At 36.2% G+C, this 22389-nt stretch overlaps 1 protein-coding gene across 4 annotated transcripts in view; it reads right to left on the reverse strand.

Moving 5' to 3' along the window:
- Positions 1–22389, reverse strand: part of DNAJC13 (DnaJ (Hsp40) homolog, subfamily C, member 13) — a 113947-nt gene that overhangs the window by 22197 nt on the left and 69361 nt on the right. For all 4 annotated transcript variants that reach the window (XR_313441.2, XM_014537526.1, XM_005863580.2 and 1 more), the window contains 14 exons: positions 21037–21191; positions 20270–20315; positions 18086–18240; positions 16543–16744; positions 15167–15282; positions 13963–14041; positions 13186–13321; positions 10412–10596; positions 9919–9993; positions 6802–6921; positions 5480–5659; positions 4619–4786; positions 2470–2583; positions 1137–1253 (listed from right to left, as the gene is read on the reverse strand). Coding sequence is in view for 3 of the 4 variants with exons in the window: in XM_014537526.1 (XP_014393012.1) it covers positions 1137–1253; positions 2470–2583; positions 4619–4786; positions 5480–5659; positions 6802–6921; positions 9919–9993; positions 10412–10596; positions 13186–13321; positions 13963–14041; positions 15167–15282; positions 16543–16744; positions 18086–18240; positions 20270–20315; positions 21037–21191 (1848 nt within the window). In the remaining variant the exon portion in view is untranslated. The remainder of the gene's footprint in view (positions 1–1136; positions 1254–2469; positions 2584–4618; positions 4787–5479; positions 5660–6801; positions 6922–9918; positions 9994–10411; positions 10597–13185; positions 13322–13962; positions 14042–15166; positions 15283–16542; positions 16745–18085; positions 18241–20269; positions 20316–21036; positions 21192–22389) is intronic.

Genomic DNA, 22389 nt, shown 5'->3' on the forward strand with positions numbered 1-22389 from the left:
GGGGGAAAGCCCTGGAAGGTGTTGCTAAGAGGGTAGAGTGTCATCCTGTGCACCAAAGGGTCATGGATTCGATTCCCAGTCAGAGCACAAACCCAGGTTGTGGGTTCAATACCCGGTCGGAACCCATATGGGAGGCAACTGATTGATGTTTCTCTCCCTCCCTTCCTCTCTCTCTAGAATCAATGAAAAAAAAAAAAAAAAAAAAAGATGTCCTCGAATGATGACTTAAAAACAAACTGGGGGAGGGGGAAATAAAACTCAGTCACATTATGAAGTGTTTTTCAACATTTTCTGTCGCAATACAATAGAGATCAGATATACTCCCATGAGAACTTTAGTATAACAATGCTGAGATTATAGAATCACTTATCTTTACCAATAAAAGTAATGAATAACATTAGATGTAACTTCTACAATTTGGTTATATTTTAACATTTTAAAATTATATATATTTAGAATTTAAATTCAAAGGACAGTTTTCAAAGGGATCTTAAAAATCACTGAACTCATTCTGATTAACAGCTAAATAATACACATTATGGTTTAGTAAATTCCTTTTATGCTAAGAGCAAAGTCTAAAACAAAGCTTCTTTGCTCCTTAAAAATCAAACAATCACCAAATCCTCCTTGTCATCCTCTCCAAAACAAAACAAAAAAACCCTGTAACAAAATATTCCTACACAATCTCCAAGTACTAAGAAGAAAAAGAAGCTCCTCAATTTGCTTCTGGAATTGACAAGCTGATGTGACCCCCATCATTTAAAAAACAACAACAACAAAAAACTTGATCTCCACCTGTATTTTCTTATTTTCGTCTAATAACTGGCCAGAGAAGGACATTCTACACGATGGAGTTGAGTGTGCAAGAGAGACTAGTAAGTTGAAGGCATATATACATGACAGTAGGAGAGCATTATGCGTAACATAAGGAACAGCTGGGCAGGGAATAACTTATTAATGAATCCACAAAATAAATTCTTCAACATTCAAAATAAAGAGGCTCATACATTATCAATGGTCACCCCATCACATAGCCAGGCTGGTATAAAGCATTTGGCAAAGAACACAAATTATTTCCATGTACACAGTGTGGTCAAATGAGCAAAAGTATCAGACAAAACTAATAGAGAGCTTACCTCTAGCTGGAAAGTAGGGACTTCATTATATACCCTAACAAAAATCTCGCCTACAATAAGTTCTTTGGCGTGATCACTATAGACAAATTCTGATCCATAAGTTTTGTCACAATCACCCTTTAAAAAAAGAAAATATACTGTTAGATATGCATCAGAATCATTAGTGTCTGGTTTATGAATCTATCCACATATTCAATTTAATAACATCAGATAAGTAACTTAAAAGAACCACTCATTTTTCAGAGGGAAAAAATGTGGTGGAATAGAGAGACAGCACCCACGGCACTTATAAGGTTTATTAAGTAGTAATATGGACTCTGGAATGGGTGTAGAGTTGTTATTTTCTAGTCAAAGACTAATATTATTGCTCATTTTAAAATTTCAAAAGATCACAGAGGTCAGTCAATGAAGTGTCTTAGAGCTACTGTTCATAAAGCAAGTATGACACTTGGCTCTTCTCACTCCACTCAGCAGGCATTGGGCCTAGTCAGATATAGGGTGACATTTTTACTGGTTTAAAAAATAATATATTAAATGAAGTGCTGGAAAACAAGGTCTCTGAATAAATAGGTTGAGAAATCAAGAAGAGTTTCCATTTAAAGAAAAGTAAAAAGACAGAAAAGAGAAATGGGAGAGCCTGGCCAGGAGGCTCAGTTGGTTGGAATATCATCCTGTTCACCAAAAAGGCTGCAGTTGCAGGTCAGGGCACATGCCTAGGTTGTGGGTTTGATCCCCAGTCGGGGTGTGTATAATAGGCAACCAATCAATTTCTCTCTCTCTTCCCCTTCCTCCCACCCTCTACGCTCTCTAAACATCCATGGAAAAAATATCCTTGGGTGAGGATAAACAACAACAAAAGTCAAAACCCAATCATCTAGTTAGTATTTGTATTATCCAGGTTTTCTCCATATTTTTCATCCTACTTGTTGTTTTTTGTTGTTGTATTTAATGGCTTAACAGCTTCTCCACTGAAAGGTGTCAGAATAGGAGAAATTATTCAATTTTGATACCAAAAGCAATTTTGATTTACTGGGGAAAAGAGGCTGGAAAGAATAATATAGCAGGGCTTCTGGGTGCAAAAACTGATTAAAATAGAAGATAGGTATAGGTATATATTAGTGGTAACAAAAACAACAATAACAAATCTCAATGTATTATTAAATACAATAGTAAGTATTCTTAAATGCGCCAAATATTAGGTGGCAAAAAGATATATATAGACTTAATTAACACCAAATGGAGAAATGGGCTTCTGCTTTGTCAATGCTAAGTTACATTTCCAGAGATTCCATCAGAGTAAGTTACCCAAGAAACTTTTCCAACAGTAACTTACTTTTTTAATCATGTTTTCTTGTTGGGATTCAAGAAATTCAAGTAGCTCTGCCCTTGTAGAATTGTTCCATATCAAATACGGGTTCTCTGTGTTGCTGTTAAGCATCTTCAAAATCTAGGAAACAGAGTAAGTTTTGTAACATTTAGAAAAAAAAATAATGAAGTTATCGTTTACTAAAATTATCTATTACGTTTGGTAATAGGCGCTTTAAGTAGAACAGAGCTCAATAACAGGTATTTCAATAATTCTAACAAGTCTGATAATATTATCCATGTGCACCTGAGAAAAATTATGGCTGAGAGAGGGCAAATTATTTGTTCCAGGTCTCACAATCCTTAAATGGTGAAACCGGGATTCAAATTTGAATCTGTTTAACTTAACATTGGCTCTGTTTTGGTGAAAATTACACAACATACTTGTGTTAAAGCATTTAATAAACTCAGTAAACATAGCTTAAAAGGAATCATTCTGCCTTTATACACATTTATCTGAAAACAAAAATCTAAATCTTTATGAAGCATACTCCTAGGAAGGGAAATAAAATGTACAAGCAGAGTCAGTTCCGGTTTCGTAGGCCAAGCCCTAATTCCAAATTGCAGAAAACAGTTCTGCAGACATAGCTATGACTGCTTCCCTACCCATTGTGCTTTCCCTCCACTTTGCTCTCCTCCATAGTAACTATACATAGACATTTGACTTTCCTTTATATGTTTTAGTAAAACTGTTATACATTTTACATTTACAGAGCTCTATGCCAGGAGGAAAGCAGGGGTTGATACCTCCATCTTATACAAAGACACCCAACCTTTGTTTTCAAATGTTAAGAAAAATGACTGAAAAAATATATTAGTAGGAAAACTGTAAAACTTTGAGAATTAGCAGTTTAAAATAAGCATTTAATATGTCCAGATGAAGTTCAGGCCAACATTTTGAAGTGCTACTAGTTCTTTTTTTCTGTAGCAGTTAATCAACAACTTGCTAGTTTTCAATCAGCAAAACCCATCACATTAATAAACACAAAGTCCAGAAAAAGAACAAAAAGTGACACCTAAAGCTCTTCCCTCTTGTTTAGGGGCACCAAAAAGCAATGCCCAGCACTAGAACCAGACCCATTTAGATTGGATTAAAAACAAAGAAGCTATTTGTAAGTTCTAAAATACTTTACATTTACCAGTAAAACCCTGAGGGCTTTATTTTTTTTTACACAAAAGTATTAGACAATCACTGGAGAATATAAAAATAATATTAAAATAGTCTGCAATTCTGCCATTCAGGGATAACTACACTTAAACAGATTGGTACAGATTCATCCATCTTTTCATTTCTTTTTAATATACAAAAATGGGTTTAGTCTTTTCACTTGAAACACTTTAAACATCTTCGAATGCCTTTATTTAAATATACCTATATAATTCAAGCTTCACAGTAGTCTACTGAATGGATTTCTATAGATTAATTCTCTAATACTACATTTGTAGGTGGTTTCTCAGTGATCCTCACAAAAAAGGCCCAAGAAGTTGGGAGGTCTGCCAAGGTCAGGCTTACTTTTGTCACGAATGCATGTGTGTGTGCATTTACCTTTGGGACTTCACACCTGCGCCTAAATAAGGTAAAGCGGAGAAACAACTAAAAATAGACTCTGGGTCTCCTGCCTCCCAGTCCTCTGCCCATTGTGAAACACCACTCCAGTCCAGTCCCTTCTAATACCAAGGAACAAGACTAGTTAAGAATTACGGTGGCTCTGCCCTGGCTGGGTGGCTCAGTTGGTGGAGCGTGGTCCGGTGCACCAAAAGTTTGTGGGTTTGATCCCTGGTTAGAGCACATAGAGGAGGCAAGTGACCAACGTTTCTCTCTCTAAAAATCAATAAAATAAAATAAAGTTCTCAGGTGAGGAAAAAAAACACACACAATTATGGTAGCTCCACAACTGAGAAATGTGAAGTTAATTTACACTTACAAAAAGACTGCTCTTGTAGAGATAGATCATTAGCATCAATACACAATAAACTAAATTTCTTGGCTGAGAGAACAAGCATATAAACACTGTCAATTTTTAGTATTCCTGCAGCACTCAACTTTGCTATGTTCCTGTGTTATTTAAAGGATTTTGCAATATTCATCAAAACCCAGGTTACCTGTAAGCACATACCTCAGTAGTACTAACCACACCAAGTTTTCTAGCAACATAGGGTGTCAGCATGCCAGATAAACTTTTCCTGATGGTTGGATTTTCTGGAGTTGCTTGTTCTTCAGGCAGATACCCTCCAAGGCGACTGAGAGCATGGACACTCAGTTTGGCAAGGCTGTTGGCTACTTCCTGTTTAAAAAATTAAGACATTAAAGTAGATCTGCTCTCTTACATTAATAACACAATTAACTGTATGGGACACATTTAAAAAGCAGAAAGCTAACAACCAAAAAAGGCATAGGAGTCCCTAATACTGGTATTATTGAGTTTATGCATTAGAGGTTACTCTTGTACCTATACAAAAGAGCATAGAATCTGTGAGTTCATTTCTACCAAAACAGTATCTTGTAGATAACGGGAAGAAGCACATCTGGGGGTAGGGTAGGGAATAGGATACATGCAGGTAGATTTGACTGCTAAAGACACATACAAATAACAAAATGAATAATGAATGACAGTAAATACAAAAGTATAGATAGAAAAAAATATATGTAAAATTCAGGTAAGCACTCAAGTGTTTGGGGGAGCTAGCCCCAACAGTATCATTATATTTTCCTGTGTTACAAAAGCGTAATTTTGCAATCCTACAGGTGATGCTGAGTAATCAAGAAAAAATTTAAGTTGTATCCAGTATATGCTACTACAAATTCCCTTGCCTTGAATCCTGGTTAAGATAAAAAATAGTTTGGAGGATTAAAGAGCAATAAACTTAGTTATCTCTGAAAAACAGTGTATGCCTTGGAGGTTCTGGATAGCTGAAGCTTTGCTTCACATTAACCTATGGCTTGAGTTCAAATACAATATTAAAGCAGTTCAAGTTACCTGCTGGTTTGTTTCTTCGCTTTTCTGAATGCCACTCTCTTCCAGTGTGTAGTCATAATTAAACAGATAACCAAGCATATACCACAAAATTCCAGCTTGAAACAGGTGTGTCTGTAGCCAGAAATCCACAGCAAAAGAACTGACACACTCTACCCCAAGAGCGGCCACTCGTGGAATACTCTGAGAGAATAAGAATAATTGAATTAATTATAGAGTTAAGAAGAAGCTCCCAAGAGAAACTGGATGTGAATGTATGGCAAGCTAACTATCTTATTATGCAAAATATTTACCTCCTCTTCTATTTTTATTTCCAATTTAAATTTGAATCCTATATCCTTTAAAATCCAAAATTAAAAGTGACCCTGTGACAAAACACAGAATTACTATCTTTGAGGCTAGTGCTCAGAAACTTGGGAATTGTTTTCTTCATTTCACTTATTCAATTCTAAAAATAGTAACAAGGCATTAACAGCAACTCACATGCCAACCAGCTTAAGTTTATCAATATCTTTAGTGCAGGTGTACAAATTCATTTCTGTCACTCAGTTTGTTCTTGCTAAATACTTGTAAGGACATCAAGTAAATATAGTTGAGGACATGTTTTCATCAGATTCCCTTATTTCAAGATACCCTAGCCCAGCATCAGCACCCCAATCCTGTTCTATTCCAGTACGCCTCTCACTCTGTCAGTCACCCAAGAAATCTCTCCTTCCCTCAGCGGTACTGGAGTAGGAAGAAACAGTCAACTCTCAGATCTCTAAACTGGACTTTCTTCCCATGAGGAAGTGACTTGGCTAAGTTTCAGGTTTTATGTGGTCCTTTACTCTCATGAGATTTATTTAGTCTAGTCTTCTCTTTCTTCCCTACCTTTCTCTTAATGCTCAGATGAGACCCATTTCTCTTTAGCTGTGTCACTAGTGTCATTCTTTGTGGGCCAGCTTAGAAACAAAAGCCTTCATTGACAGCAATGCTTCTGTGAAAAATGCTATTAGAGATCCAAATAATTTACTTAAAAATAATGGCCAGTTGGTTAAAGCATTGGCTTGTGCACCAAAGGTTGCAGGGTCGATTCCTGGTCAGGGCACATACCTAGATTGTGGGTTCTATCCCCAGTCGGGGAATGTGCGGGAAGCAACTGATCAATGTTTCTCTCTCATGTCGATGTTTCTCTCTCTCTCTAAAGATCGATGAAAACATATCCTTGGGTAAGAATTAAAAGAAAATAATTTGGAGAAAACAACTTGTTTATAAACCTGAGACTGGCTACTTGAAAAGAAAACTCATTGCCAGCTCTATCAGAAAGCATTAAAGATGAACTCTACCTTGCCAAAATACAGCACCCGACAGAGATCCTTGATGATGCCGGGCATTTCTGTAATCTTCTCTCGGCATTCTTCAAACTGAGCAGCTACACTATAGCATTTGCTTATGTGTCCACATACCTACAGACAACACAACAAAGCAAAAAAAGAAGTCACTTGTGTATTCCTTGCTTAAGACAGTGGGAATCAAATCAGCAAAGATTCGTGAATACTTAACGATATATATATATCGCTCCAAAACTGAACAGAATATATCTATTAAATCACTAGTATTTCTGGTTAAGATTTTCTGTAGATGCAAGGTTGCCACATCATGGCCACTATGGTACATGACCAAATCAACCTTGGGGCTGTCTTTATATGGCCAGGGAGCTACAGTTTTCACATTTTTAAAGAGTTACTAAAAAAACATAAAGTTCAACAGAGACTGTATGGAGCCTGAAAGCCTCAAATGTTTACTCTCTGGCCCTTCACAGAAAAAGTTTGCTGATTCCCGATATATAGTCTCTTCTGTCCAAGCAAATCAGCCAGCTGTGTAGCCTCACTGCTTGGCCTTTGCTCTCCTGTCATGGGAAAGGGACAGGGCCCCGAGTGGGTCTGCCTTGGGCCCACCTGTAGCGTGTGGGTTCTTGACTTTGCACAGGAGAGATTTTGCAATGCAAGTGCACCTCCGTTCAGTCGATGTGTATATTAGCCTTTTATTATATAGGAAGTTTGCTGCCCAGGCTGGTGTTGCTCAACGGTTAGAGCAGTGCTTCTCAACCTTCCTAATGCTGCGACCCTTTAATACAGTTCCTCATGTTGTGGTGACCCCCAATTTCATTGTTACAAATTGAACATAATTAAAGCATAGTGATTAATCACAAAAACAATATGTAATTACATATGTGTTTTCCGATGGTCTTAGGCTACCCCTGTGAAAGGGTCGTTCGACCCCCAAGGGTTGAGCACCACTCGGTTAGAGCATCAGCCCAGTCATGGAAGGGTTGCAGATTCAATTCCCATTCAGGGCACATACTTGGGTTGCAGGTTCAATCCTGGCTCCAGTAAGGGCTGGTGTGGGAGGCAATCAATCGATCTGACTCTCTCACATCAATGTTTTTTTCCTCTCTCTCTCCTCCCTTTCACTGTCTCTAAAAAGCAATGGAAAAAAAAAAATATATCCTTGGGTGAGAATTAAAAAAAAATGGTTGCCAATCTCTGGATTAAAACATTTTTGTCCAGAGTATTAACATTGTAGAACCAGAGTTCTATTTATGTACTGTACTTCAAAGTAGAGGCTGAAACTCAAAAAGCTTATACTTAGTTGTTTTATGTTCTAAATTTTGCTGGCATAAACAAGATGCATTCTATAATGATCTTAATGAATTCTTGATGGAATTTCTATCAAAGAATTCAACTATTATAACCATAACAGAAAATAAGCCAATTAAAATACTATGGTTGGGGGAAGGAGACAGAAAAGGAAATTAGGCAGGGGAGGAAGTGAAATAAGAATGGCAAAATGGCAAATATTTTTAACTGTGTAATGGGGACGTAAGGGTTCATTATATTATTCTCTATCTTAAGAGAGACAAACAAAGCCAATAGATCACAGGTAATTTAGTGCAGTGGTTCTTAAAAGTGTGATATACAGACCATCAGCACCTGAGAATCTGATAAAAAAGCATATTCTCAGGTGGGGACATAAGGGTTCATTATATTATTCTCTATCTTAAGAGAGACAAACAAAGCCAATAGATCACAGGTAATTTAGTGCAGTGGTTCTTAAAAGTGTGATATACAGACCATCAGCACCTGAGAATCTGATAAAAAAGCATATTCTCAGGCCCATATGCCAGACCCACTGAATCAGAAACTCTGTGGGCAGGGGACGGGGAGGCAATGCTCAGAACCCATGGTTTAAAGAGCCCTCCAAGTGGTTCTCATAGATTTAAAGTTTGAGCAGCGTATAGTATAATTCTCTTGGAACCATACGTTTTATTTTGTTGTTGTTGTATAAAATACACCATGACCAAGCGGGATTTATTCCATGGATGCAAGGCTGGTACAATATTCACAATCAATTAATGTGATATATCACATAACCAAATTGAAAGACAAAAACCACATGATCATATCAATTGACACAGAAAAAGCATTCGACAAAATCCAACACCTATTTTTATAAAAACTCTCAGCAAAGTGGGAATAGAGGGATCAGAGCTCAACATAATAAAGGCCATATATAACAAATCTAGAGCCAATATCCTTCTTAATGGGCAAAAACCAAAAGTATTCCCCATAAGAACAGGAACAAGACAGGGATGTACACTTTCACCACTCTTATTCAATATAGTACTGGAAGTTTTACCCATAGCGATCAGACAAGAAGGAAAAATAAAAGGCATCCAAATTGGAAAGGAGATTATTTGCAGATGATATGATAGTGTACATAGAAAACCTAAAGACTCCATCAAAAAATTACTAGATTTAATAAATGACTTTGGCAATGTAGCAAGATACAAAATGAACACCTAGAAATCAAAGGCATTTTTGGTTTAATTCTTGCTGCAATGTGAAGTTTTATTTGGTGTTTGTTACTCAAGACATTTCTCAGTTTTTCCCTTTATTTTTATTAGACTTAGAAGTTCCTGGATTTGTGAGCTCTATTTCCTGAAACTTTCCCTTACAGTATTCCTTATTCTTTCCTGATTTTATCTCTTTCTTGCAATATCAATGTATGGGTCAAATTGTGTCTTTCCTATAAGATATGTTAAAGTCTTAACCCTCAAGTACCTCAGAATGTGACCTTACTTGGAAATAGCATCTTTATAGAAGTAATCAAGTTAAGATAAGGTCACTGGGATGGACTCTAATGCAGAGTCCTTATAAAAAGGACACAGAATATGTGTCCTTATAAAAAGAGAAAATTTAGACACCGAGACAGACAGACACACACACACACACAGACACACACACACACACACACACAGACACAGAAACAGGAAGAATGCCATGTGAAGATGAAGGCAGAGATTAGAGTAATATGTGTACTCCACATCAAAGGTTTTCAGCAAATATCAGAACACCAAAGGAACCAAAGATTTTCAGCAAAACATCAGAAACTAGCCTCACCTGTACTGACATGTCACTTGGTTTACTAGAACGATTCAAGACAGCCACACAGCGACTAAATGCCTCTTGTAACACCTGCAGAGAAAGAAGCCAACCATTAAGTTCCCATTCTGACTTGAAGTGTGAAAAGCCTTTTCTAGTAGGAATATTATATACTTGGTTAAGTAAATGTTTGCTCAATTAATATTTGTTAAATAAACAAGTAAACAAAGGGCTCCTAAAAGTTTCTTTTTAAGTGGTCCCAATAAGCTACTTTGTAAGTAATATTAAGTTTATCAATTTTGAATCTAATACTCTCCAATTCACATGAAATAAAGCTCCATTTCTACCTTTAATTTTGATACAAGAATATAGGGACTGTAACATTGTTATCTGTTGGCATAAATTATACAAACTATACCAACTATTTGTACTTGGTGAATTCTCTATTGCCAGGAGTCATACAATATATCTAAACTAGCTGGAAAGTAAACGCCAAGGTCATCCATATTACCTCAATTCCATTCTCCCTTCGGAGCTCTTCAGCATTGAGGGCTGAGCAGTTGACAGTGTGGAAAGCCAGTTCTACCGCAGCAGGCAACAAAGGTGATTCTTTTGAGAAAAGGAGGTCATCTGAAGTTTCCATGGTTATAGTCCTAATCAGCATGGGGTATCCTGCATATTTGTAAGGCTGTAAATCTGAAATAACCAAAGGTTAGTGTTGGGAAAACAACAAACAAAATAAAAACTAATTTAGTTAATTTAGACACTGTTCAATTACATTGCATTAAAAAATGATATTCAACATCTTAAATGTCTTTTAATTCTAGTTTATAAAAAGAAATTAAAACAATTACAAATCCCTTGGATCTTTTCTTTTTTAGCAAACTTGTTTGGTTGATTTCTCTAAAATGTTTCCACTTGTAAAAGAGTATTTTCTGATAGATTAACTGAATTTAGTGTTTGATCCCTTGCAGCATATTGACTTTCTATGTTGTCCCATGTGATTTTTGCAACTTTTCACCTGATCTCAGACAGCAAGACACAGCCAACACACCAGAGACTGTATTAACAATCACGATTTCCATAACTCTTTGTAAAGAAAAGAGAGATATTTATTTTTATTATTGTTAAAATATATTTTTCTTGATTTCAGAGAGGAAGGGAGAGGGACAGAGAGATAGAAATATCAATGATAAGAGAGAATCATTGATCTGTGGCCTCCTGTACCCCAACCGGGGACTGAGCCTGCAACCCGGGCATGTACTCTGACCAGGAATCGAACTGTGACCTCCAGGTTCACAGGTAGAAGCTCAACAACTGAGTCACACCAGCCGGGCAGACATTTGATTTAAATGAGTGAATATTTTATATTCTACTTTCTGAATAACAAGTGCACTTTTCTTTCTATTTCATCAGTTATCATAAAATGAACATTTTAAAATACTGAATATAATTTATTCTAGAGCAAAAGAGACTGTGACTTTATAAGAGCCTCTATAATCCCACTTGAAATCAGCATAAAGCTTTTGCCTTTTGATTATGACCAATAATTTGCCTTAAGTAAATGCATTTCTAAAATGGCTTTTTAAAAAAAGCCTCCTGCAACTGGTTCTAGTAATCCTAACACGTACATACATATATGTGGCAAGAAAGAACAATGGATACATTTTAAGCCTAACAGACCAGGTCCCCCACCCCAAGCTCACTGGGTATAAACAAGCCTGGGAAAAGTGGAAAACGCAGCGTGAAAAAACATTCTGACCTAGATAACAAACCAACGGTGAGCCACAACTGCACCTCACCTGTGACTAGTATAGGGTTATCAGCCACTAAAAAATAACCAATGGCCCGGCTGGCATGGCTCAGTGGTTGAGCTTCAACCTATGAACCAGGTCATGGTTCAATTCCCGGTCAGGGCACATGCCCTGGTTGTGGGCTCCATCTCCAGTAGGGGGCATGCATGAGGCAGCCAATCAATGATTCTCTCTCATCGTTGATGTTTCTATCTCTCTCTTCCTCTACCTTCCTCCTTGAAATCAATAAAAAAATATTAAAAAACAAAAAACCAATGGTTTGAAAAAGATGCCTTTAAACTCATGCTGGTAAGTAATAAATAACATATAACTAAATGCTTACAAATCTGTTCTATTCAATTCTCCTCTACCTTCCTCCTTGAAATCAATAAGAAAATATTAAAAAACAAAAAAACCAATGGTTTGAAAAAGACGCCTTTAAACTCATGCTGGTAAGTAATAAATAAGATATAACTAAATGCTTACAAATCTGTTCTATTCAATTCATATGCAGAAGTGAATCAATTAGTCACTACTCTCTAATGACCCAATTGCTAGATCCCCATGCTGTCCCCTCCAATATGTACCTAAACTGCAACTTCACTTGCCCTCAATTACCCAGTGTTCCACCTGCTTATGTCAGATCCCTCCCCTCACCACCCGCCCCCCACCACATCCCCGACCTACTTTGGCCTCTCTTCTTTTTCTCCCAACATCACCCTGCAGAGCAAATGGATCTTCCACTTGGTGCTATAAACCAAGTTCAGTCCCAAAGCCAATGGACATCTGCCATATTGAACGTAACTCCCCAACATAAAAGTCTTCAAAGTTTTCAACATACCCAGCTTTTTGGCTGCCACTGTTAGTTACCACAAATGGAATACAAACATGCTGAAAATTCCCAGTAATACTGTACCCTGCAATCACAACTTAAGCTGTAACAGTGGTTTTCAAACTGAGGGTTTTTACAGCTACCATAGGAAATAAAAGGTTAATAGGAAGTATACGGTCATTTCAAAAGTTTCTATTGCTCTTTTAAAGACCAAAACACTCTTGGCATTTTCAACCTTTAGAGGCTTTTGGAGTCATGATGGGCAGAGTCTTTTATATGTGATTTAAGCACACTGAATCATCTTTGAATCAAACACTGTCAGACCCCTTTTCGACTTCATTTATATGTGTGCTGCTAAATGGCTAAAGATAAAAAATTACCAAGTAACTCCACAGAATACAAATGTCCTTCAGGAAGGAATACTGAAATCTTATTGGAATGCAAAATATTGAAAAACATAGATATAAAATAAGCACCATTTTGAACCTTCCTATGAAAAACTATTCTTGCCGTATCTAAAATATAATTTCAAAAGCCTTTTGCAATAATAATTATAAATCTATTAAAATATGCTGTAGAATATTTTAATATTCTAATTTTAATATTCAGAAAGTAACATGGTGGAGGGTAAATGAAAATTTGAAAACAACACATGCTTACCTTCTTTATGACGGTTGAAGAGAATGCTCTGCGTTTTCAGAATTAAAATTATATTCTCTGGATCTGGTCCATCCACTATTTTTGCTGATTTGGTACATAAAAATTCATATGCTTTATTTACTTTCTCAAACATATCCTGTATGTAACCAGAGATAATTAACTTTTAATTTGGAACATTTCAAATCAAAACTGAAATAGAATACAGCTAGTTTGTATTTTACCAGTAACTTCTTTAGTTATTATTTTTTGTTTTATTCTGTTTTACATGAAGGTATTCATTACAACTGTAATCTAACTGGTATACTTTTAAGGTGAAATCCACCCCCCCACCCCCAGCCCCTTTCAAATAGCTATTCAATGATTTCAATATCATTTACTAAAAATGTCTTCCTAAATTTACACCATAAATGCGATATTAAACTGCTATATACTAGAGATAGTTCCTAAATTATAAAAATAAGTATAAGAACTACGATTTATTGAGTACTATATTGCAGGCCCTTTGCTAAGTGCTTTACATACATTATCTCATTTAATACTTAAAATAGTCATGTGAACAAAATCCCTAAGATGCTAGTCTCAAGGGTAGTGCTTTTGGTAAACTAAGGGAGGACCACTCATGCAGAAAACATGGGCTTGAAGTTAAACACACCCTGGGTGTTATATTATGAGGCATATTCTGACACAGAGGATGAATATATCTATTTTCTGTCTAAAACAGTAACTGAGTAAAAGAAAGTCAATCCCAAAAGCCCTAACTCCATAGGTAGTACATACTCTTCCTTCTGGATTCTTGTCAGGGTGGTACTTTTGTGCAAGTCTGAAGTAAGCTTTTCTGATCTTGCTCTCATCGTGCCTGTTAAATAGGAAAATTGTTTTATGAATATAGTAAAGTGCAAGAAAAAATATTTACACAATCACCTAAAATGGTACTTATTTTACTGTATATGATTATATATACGGTGTCAAATCAAACCCAGTTAAATTTAAGATTATCCTTTCTTTTCACATAAAAGATAAAACCTAAATTTTTCCTCTATAACAGTGGTTCTCAACCTTCCTAATGCCGCGACCCTTTAATACAGTTCCTCATGTTGTGGTGACCCCCAATTTCATTGTTACAAATTGAATATAATTAAAGCATAGTGATTAATCACAAAAACAATATGTAATTATATATGTGTTTTCCGATGGTCTTAGGCGACCCCTGTGAAAGGGTCTCGACCCCTAGAGGGGTCACGGCCCACAGGTTGAGAACCGCTGCTCTATAAGGTTATCATTCACTTATAATTACAAAACAGCATTTGGGGTTTGAAGAAGAAATTGTTTTAAAATTTTCCAAAATATCACTTTGAACTCTATAATTCTGAGTCATTTTAACTATCACTCTTCCCCAAAATGTAGACATTCTATTTTATACTTAAGAAAATGTCTTTTAAACTATTTTTCTCTAACATATCTATTCTACTGTAAAATTTCACTGATAAAGTGAATCTGCAATCTTTCAAAGCATCTGTCATTTAGTGTCTCAGGCATCTATATATCTATATATATAAAAGCTTAAGCAACCATTCAACCGTTTAACCAGTAGCTATGATGCGCACTGACCATGACGGGGCAGACTCTCAATGCAGGAGCAGAAATCACAGGCATGGAAACATGGAACAGACTGATGAATCTCAGAGTGAAGTGGGGAGGAAGGAAGGAGAGGGCGGGAAGAGATTAACCAAAGATCTTATATGCATACTAAAGACCCGGTACACAGATTTGTGCACCCATGGGGGTCCCTCGGCCTGGCCTGTGGGGATCAGGCTGCAACCGGCAGTCCAACATCCCCCAGAAGGATCCTGGATTGCAAGAGGGCGCAGGCCAGGCCAAGGGACCCCACACACCGGGCCTCTAGTATTGCTATAAAATCTCTTCCTCATGCATAACAGGAACTGCAAGACGAAGGAAGAAGATAATACTGAAAGAAACTCACGGTCCCTGTCCTTGAGGGAGATTAAGCACTTCATAAGCATCATCTATTGACATAGTAGGTGGCTTCTTTTCTACTTCCTTCTTCCAGGCATCAAGGGTATCTTTTAGAAGTTTAACCTTAAAGACAAAGGATTAAAATTTATATCTGTTAAAATAAAACTATTTCAGAATATAATTTGCAAGCCACAAAATCCTTGTGCTATATTTATTTAAACTGACATTTCTAGACTATCCAATTAACAGCTTTCTGAAATACAAATAACCAAAACACTATTGAATAGCAAGATATTTGTTTCAGGACTATATATTTTTAAAATATATTTTTTATTGATTTTTTTTTTTTTTTTTTTTTTTTGGAGAGAGAGAATGGGTAAAGGAGAGGGAGGAGGAAGAGAGAGGGGAAAACATTGATGAGAAAAACTGATCAGCTGCCTCCTGCTTGCCCCCTACCGGGAATCAAGCCTGAAACTTGGGCATGTATAGAAATCTCAATAATACATGAAAACATTGAGATTTTGAGAGATAGCTACATGTTTCCCAGTTATTAAGTGATAGAGCTGGACTCAAACCTAGGTCTGACTAAAAAGCCCATACTTTTTCAACTATCTCAAGTTGAATCCAGACCAAGTAGCAGAGTCTACGTGCCTTCATGTGGTCAGAGCACTATAAAGAGACAGTGCCTGCTGGCACAAATGGTAACTGTTCTGAGACCTTTTGATGGTAAAGATAATGGTATACCCTCTGCCACAATAATAATCCAACACGGTGGCCAGGCCTACTTTATTCCAGGCTTCAGGCAGATAGATATATCCAAGGGCTCACACTGGAGGAGTCCCAAGGGCACTGTGGACAGGCAGGCAGTAGATACTACTATACAAATAAGTATGTCACACATACTGCCTCAGATGTGTGCTAGGAATTGTGCTGTGTTTCTTATGTAAATTCTCACATAGTCTCCTGACTACCACATGAGATAGTTGCTATTATAAGTATTAGTAGTGCTACTGCCTAAGGCCAAACTGAGACTCAGTCCCACACCACCTTACTCCGACATCTGTGAACTTAATCAATCTGCTCTAGAGACTAGCTTCCACCAAGCTAATATAGTATACAATCGTGTAATATACATGAAATTGTTTGTTTCATTTCTGTCACAGAAGTTTAAGATTATAAAAATCCTAATACTCCCTCAAAAAAAAAATCTTTCAGTTTGGTGTGTACCCAAATATACTGAACTACCCTTTACATGGTGCTTAGAGTAAGACGAAATACTTCAGGAAGCCATTATCCTTCTAGCATTGACGGAAGAAATACCCAGAAATGATTAGAGGCTATTTTTTATACTTTAAGAAGGCACAAATTAATCTGCTAACTTACCGGGTCTTTAATTGGCCAATCTGGAAATCGGAGTGTATCACAAAGTTGTTTGAGGTAATAAATATTACAAAATAGTTCATTTTCTAGTTGTGGATAGTTGATAACTGGGATGGGACAATATTGATAAAGTGCTCTCGTGTTACTCTGAAGACGAGGTGTGAAATCAGCAAGATGGGCAGCGATCTTCTCTATCATGAGGCGCCTACAATTATAAAAACATCCAAGCATTATGAAAGGATTATTTGATTTTAAAGAAATGGTTAAGATAGGTAATCATGCAAAATAATTACATGGACCTTCTTTAGAGTAACTCATTTATTTAGAATACCCTGAGAATGTTATTCAGGGTATTTTAAACTCATGTAAAAACTTTCAATGGATATAAACTTATTTGTAATACCTACCTACAAAGAAGACCATAGAAAGAAAGGCTGATATTACCAGTCCTTCCTATTATAAGTCACTGCTACTGAAAAATTAGTCATGAGATGGTCAAATGGTAAGAAATCTGCATGCAGCACATGGGTATAGCCAGGGAACTCAATTAGCTATCATCCCAAAGAAGCTCATTGCTTGGTATTTACTTTAGTCAATTTAACCACATTTGGGATCTGGCCCTCAGCTAAGCAGAAACTTGATTTGATCAGTACTCATAGAGTTACATTTTTCAGATGGAGGATGCATAATAATAAATTTCAGAAGAAAAACATTACATAGAAAAACTGTGTTGTAAACTTCTTTATATTCCTATACATTTTTTCCTAAAGAAAAATATGACGATCATACAAAATATATTCAAATTGGTGGCTAGCACATGCCAAGCCTATAGGTCAACCTATGGGAGGATACAAATGATAACCAGCAGGTGACACTGTGAGTATGAAGTCAGCCAAAGGAGAGTGAATGACTGACTCAGAAGGTCAACTGGCATCCAGCTGCGAGGACTGAGTGATTCTCCAGAGGTGGCCTTGACACTGGAACTCTTTCCTGCACAAAGCGTGTCTGAACACTGACATCTGCTTCTGGGCTTCTCCTTTTTCTATGTTTCCATCAGCTTTTCCTATGGCATTCTCCTCCTAACAAGGAGAACTGTTAGGAACCCTAACCTCCAGATTAAGGTCAAAATGTTCTGGCTATGGAGTCCCCATTCTAAAATGAATTTAGAATCTCTCTGGTATGGTTCATTTTATATGGGGCATACTTTTTAATTAGTGGAGTACAGTTTTATTTCCAAATATCTAAGAACTGTGTTTTGATTTTATCTCCACATATTCCATAAATACATATTAGTTCATTGCCTGAAATCGTACCAGTTCTACAAACTGACTTAAGAAGCACCAATGATAACAGGGTCTACACTTTCATACAAAGCTCTATTAAGTTCACAGTAATTTTGTCAAATCATGTCAAAATTGATTTGACACCAATGACTGCTGTAGCTTTAGATTATGACACTAGTAAAAGCAGTTCTTTTAATAAGAGTCAAATCAGACAGCAAGGGGCAAAGATTCTGAGTATAAAATACAATCAACTGAGTACTTACCTCATTTCACTGCTCCAGATTGCTTCTGGTGTGTCAAATTCGCCAAGAAAAATCTCAGAAAACTTTTCAGACTCATAATTTTCTAAATAACAAACCATAGCTTCTGGTAGGATGTGCCCAAGTATACTTCTTTGAAAAATATCTTGTCCTTTTGACTTTAAAACAAAACAACATGTAGTCAGAAACAGTAAAGCTATCTTTCAATTTTTTGGCAAACATTTAAGAAAACTAGAAAAAATTGCTTTTGTGCTTTGGAAATTTAGATAGAAACACGGCAAAATGTGAAGTGAAATGTTTTTGGTTTAAAGTGGCTTGACAAGCTCCAAGGTGAACTAACACCTCCAGCCCTGCAGGAGTCTTAACCTCCTCAGGTGCCAGGGCTGCCAACTGGCCTTTGGCCATGAATAATAGTGATGGACAACACAGAAAGATGTAAAAGAGATTAACATCAGTTATTCTGTGTCACATCGCTGACTGCCGTTTCCACCTGTACCTGCTGCTTGTTTTCAAAAACAAGTAAAATTAGTAAATCCAGAAAATCAAGATCTTAAAGCAGGGATGGGGAATATCGGGCCCTCGGGCCATATAAGGCCAACAAAATCATTTGGTCTGGCCTTGCCAAGGCATTAGGGGTGAGTTAATTAAATGTTTGACCGAATATATATATATAGCAGGCTAATTTTTAAGTTGATAATTTTATACAGCCTGCAAGTGATGTTATAAATACCCACATGGCCCTTGGCAGAAAAAAAGCTTCCCCAACCCTGTCTAAATGAGTCTGTTGGCATGAAGGGTGGCTAGGACTTAGATGAAGAATTCCTATTCAAAGTAAGTATAATTAACTATATTAAAAACTCCATATTCTCTGGCTGGCCAAATGGAGTCAGGGTAATGATCACACTTAATCATACTAAATTTTTAAACTCATTTTTTTGCCTGATGTAAATAAAATCCTAAAGACAATAAGAACTTCTCTTATTTCCTTCTAGGCAAACTGAGGACGTTTCATTTCTTTAGGATTTGGCAAAGACCCAGGGAAAAAACCCAGAGATGGTTTTATCACTTATTGCAAAGAAAAATTAGATTATAAATATTTTCAGGCCTTTTGCTAATAAAAGCCATAAATTTACTATCTGTTAAACTTTTAGATTGCTTGTTCTGTTCTTTACAATACTATTATTTAGTAATTCCTGTATCCAAAGTTCTGTTATAAAAAAACACTTTTGTTGTAGTTATTCTAAATATTGTTAGGTGAAATGATATGCATAGTTTCTCATATAAAATTTTAAAACATATGAATAACTGCACCACAAAAAGGAATAATGCCCAAAATGCTTAAGGCTATATTAAGGTGGTATCATTAGAAGCAATTTTTGAAAACTTTTTTTATATTTTCATTTTCCATTTGTATAAAGTTGTGAAAATGACACTGGCATGGACATCACTTTAATATTATCAGAAAGACAGACTATTTCGTAGCTTCACTGGCTACTCTATAAAACATGCAGTTTGGTCTAGTGTCAAAGTGGTCTAACATTCCTTGGTTAGTCTCCTAAACAAATGGTCTGGTTTTGGTTTATTCTTATGCTCTTAAGAAAATCTGAAAACCAACGCTCCATGAAAAAAGCCTAACGAAATTTGAAACACACTTTAGTTATGTGTTGACAAAAATATCTCTGCAAATGTATATTTAAAGTTTCAGGTTGAATAAGTCATTTTTTTCTAGATTCCTTCTTTCCCTCCTCAGTAAAATGGCAAGAACACTTGAAAGCGCCTAAAAAATTAAGTAGCTTTAGAAAAGAAATCACCTCCTTGGAATCTGAACAAAAGGAAGTTTAAGTCATACTGAATGTTAATTGATATATGACTCTGGTATATAATGAACTATTTATGAAAATTAATCCAAATTTTACACAAAGGGAACAAATTACATTTGCAGTGGTGTTACATTATAATCCACATCTTCAATTTCCAATATTAAGTCTAATGGGCAACATTTATTCTCATTTAAAAAATATTAGCTTAGACTAATGTGATGTACCACAAGGGACTGTAAAAATGGACTAAAGTAACACCTGCCCTCACGTGCTCCTAATCCAGTAAACACGCACAGCTCAGGAAGCTTTGTTGCCAGCACGTCTTACCCCGTGTGAAACATGCATGCAGAGGATTCACCTGGCTTACCTCCTCTGACTTGAAAGCCTGCTTGGCATGCGTGTGCTTCAGAAATCTAGGGGAAAAGATTACTGATCAGACACAGGAACTGATTTAGATTTAGTAACCTTAGCTTTTTTAAAGATGAGTTCTTTCTATATAAGAAAAAGCCATAAAAGGCAACTTGTAAATCCAGATCGCCAAAATGTTTAATTTCTCATTAACACAAGAACTTAAGTGAACAGAAAGGTTTTTAAACTATGGTCATATTAAGATTAGATAATAACATGAAAAGTTATCCAATTTTTGAAATTATTTATTTTTATTGTATTTATTGAGAGGGAGAAGAAAAGAGAGAGGGAAACATCGACCTGTTTTTCCACCCATTCATGCATCCACTGGTTGCTTCCTGTATGTGCTCTGACTGGGGACCAAACCTGCGACCTTGGCACATCAGGACAATGCTCTAATCAACTGAACTACCCACCAATAGCACAAAGTATCCAAATTTAAGAAAAAAAAACAAACAAAAAATTGCATGCACAATAGGAATATGGTTACATTAAATATGTATATTAAAATATTAGGTGGTAAAATTCTTATGTTAGATGTGATAAAAGTGGTAAGTGGTGTAATACTAAGTAGCTTTCCCCTATTTGTCTAATTTCTAAATTTTCAGACATATAAACTACTTTTATAATGAAAAGTTTAATGAAAGCAATGTTGTACACACACACATATCAATCCATGTACAATTCAAACAATAATTTTAAATAGATTATCATTAGAGTTCTTACCGAGCCACAGGAAGCACATTGGAACCTGTATACATCATGATAAAGAAAAATACTCCACTAAGATAAAGACGAGGTAACTGTGGGTTATCTTGCATGATATGGTATAACAAAATAGCAACTTTCTCAACAAGGATAGGGTCAAAGGTCAGCAGTAGCTAAAAAAAGAAATAAAATGTTTTTGTTATTGGGTTGTAAAAAAACTGCAATATCATCATTCATTTTAGGTTTATGTATTTCTTGTACTGAGGTTACAGTTTCTTATATGCAGTAAGTTACAAAATAAAAATCCATGGGATTCGGTAAGCTTGTCTATCAAATGTTACTAGTAAAAAAAACACCTTAAAACAAGAATAAATACTAGCTCAGATTAGGAGGTCAAAGTTTTAGATTCAGATATGAGATTCTAAAAATATTTGAAGATGATTCATTTCACAATAGTTAATGCAGAGATTAAAAATATTAGAATTGATCAAAATTTATTCAGAAAAAGTCCAAATATGCCTGAAGCTGTTTTGTCATGATTATAGGTAAAATTGTTTCTTGTGCAGGAATCTTATGACAAAAGAAAAAAGAAAAGCAGCTACTCTTTGGGTTATTTTCAGTTGAGTGGATGTGAAACATCCCCCAAAGAAGACTTAAGAACTCAAGGAGCAGAGCAGAGCCGAAACCGGTTTGGCTCAGTGGATAGAGCTTCGGCCTGCGGACTGAAAGGTCCCAGGTTCGATTCTGGTCAAGGGCATGTACCTGGGTTGCGGGCACATCTCCGGTGGGGGACGTGCAGGAGGCGGCTGATCGATGTTTCTCTCTCATCGATGTTTCTGACTCTCTATCTCTCTCCCTTCCCCTCTGTAAAAAAATCAATAAAATATATTTTAAAAAAAAAGGAGCAGAGCAGAGAACGCCATCAGCAAAACAGCAGTACACAAGTTTCTCTCTCATCGATGTTTCTGACTCTCTATCTCTCTCCCTTCCCCTCTGTAAAAAAATCAATAAAATATATTTTAAAAAAAAAGGAGCAGAGCAGAGAACGCCATCAGCAAAACAGCAGTACACAAGAGATCTACACAAGCAGGTAGAGGACAAGAGGGTAACCAAACATCAGGTCTCTAGAAATCTGAGCTGGCAATACTAGCATCTGTGATCACAGTAATAAATAAAAAATAAAAATCATACAACGTTGCTAGAATACTTGATAAAGAAATTTAGTAAGTTTTAGCTTAATAAAAGTGGCATTTCAACTTTCTATAAACAATTACTTCCAAAGAATCCCCAATTTGATGTCAAATGTTATTAGTAAAAAAAATAAATTTAAAACAAAAGTACTAGCTCAGATTAGAGGTCAAAATTTTAGAT

The sequence above is a fragment of the Myotis brandtii genome, unplaced genomic scaffold (assembly GCF_000412655.1).
Source record: "Myotis brandtii unplaced genomic scaffold, ASM41265v1 scaffold18, whole genome shotgun sequence".
Classification (NCBI taxonomy): Eukaryota; Metazoa; Chordata; class Mammalia; order Chiroptera; family Vespertilionidae; genus Myotis; species Myotis brandtii.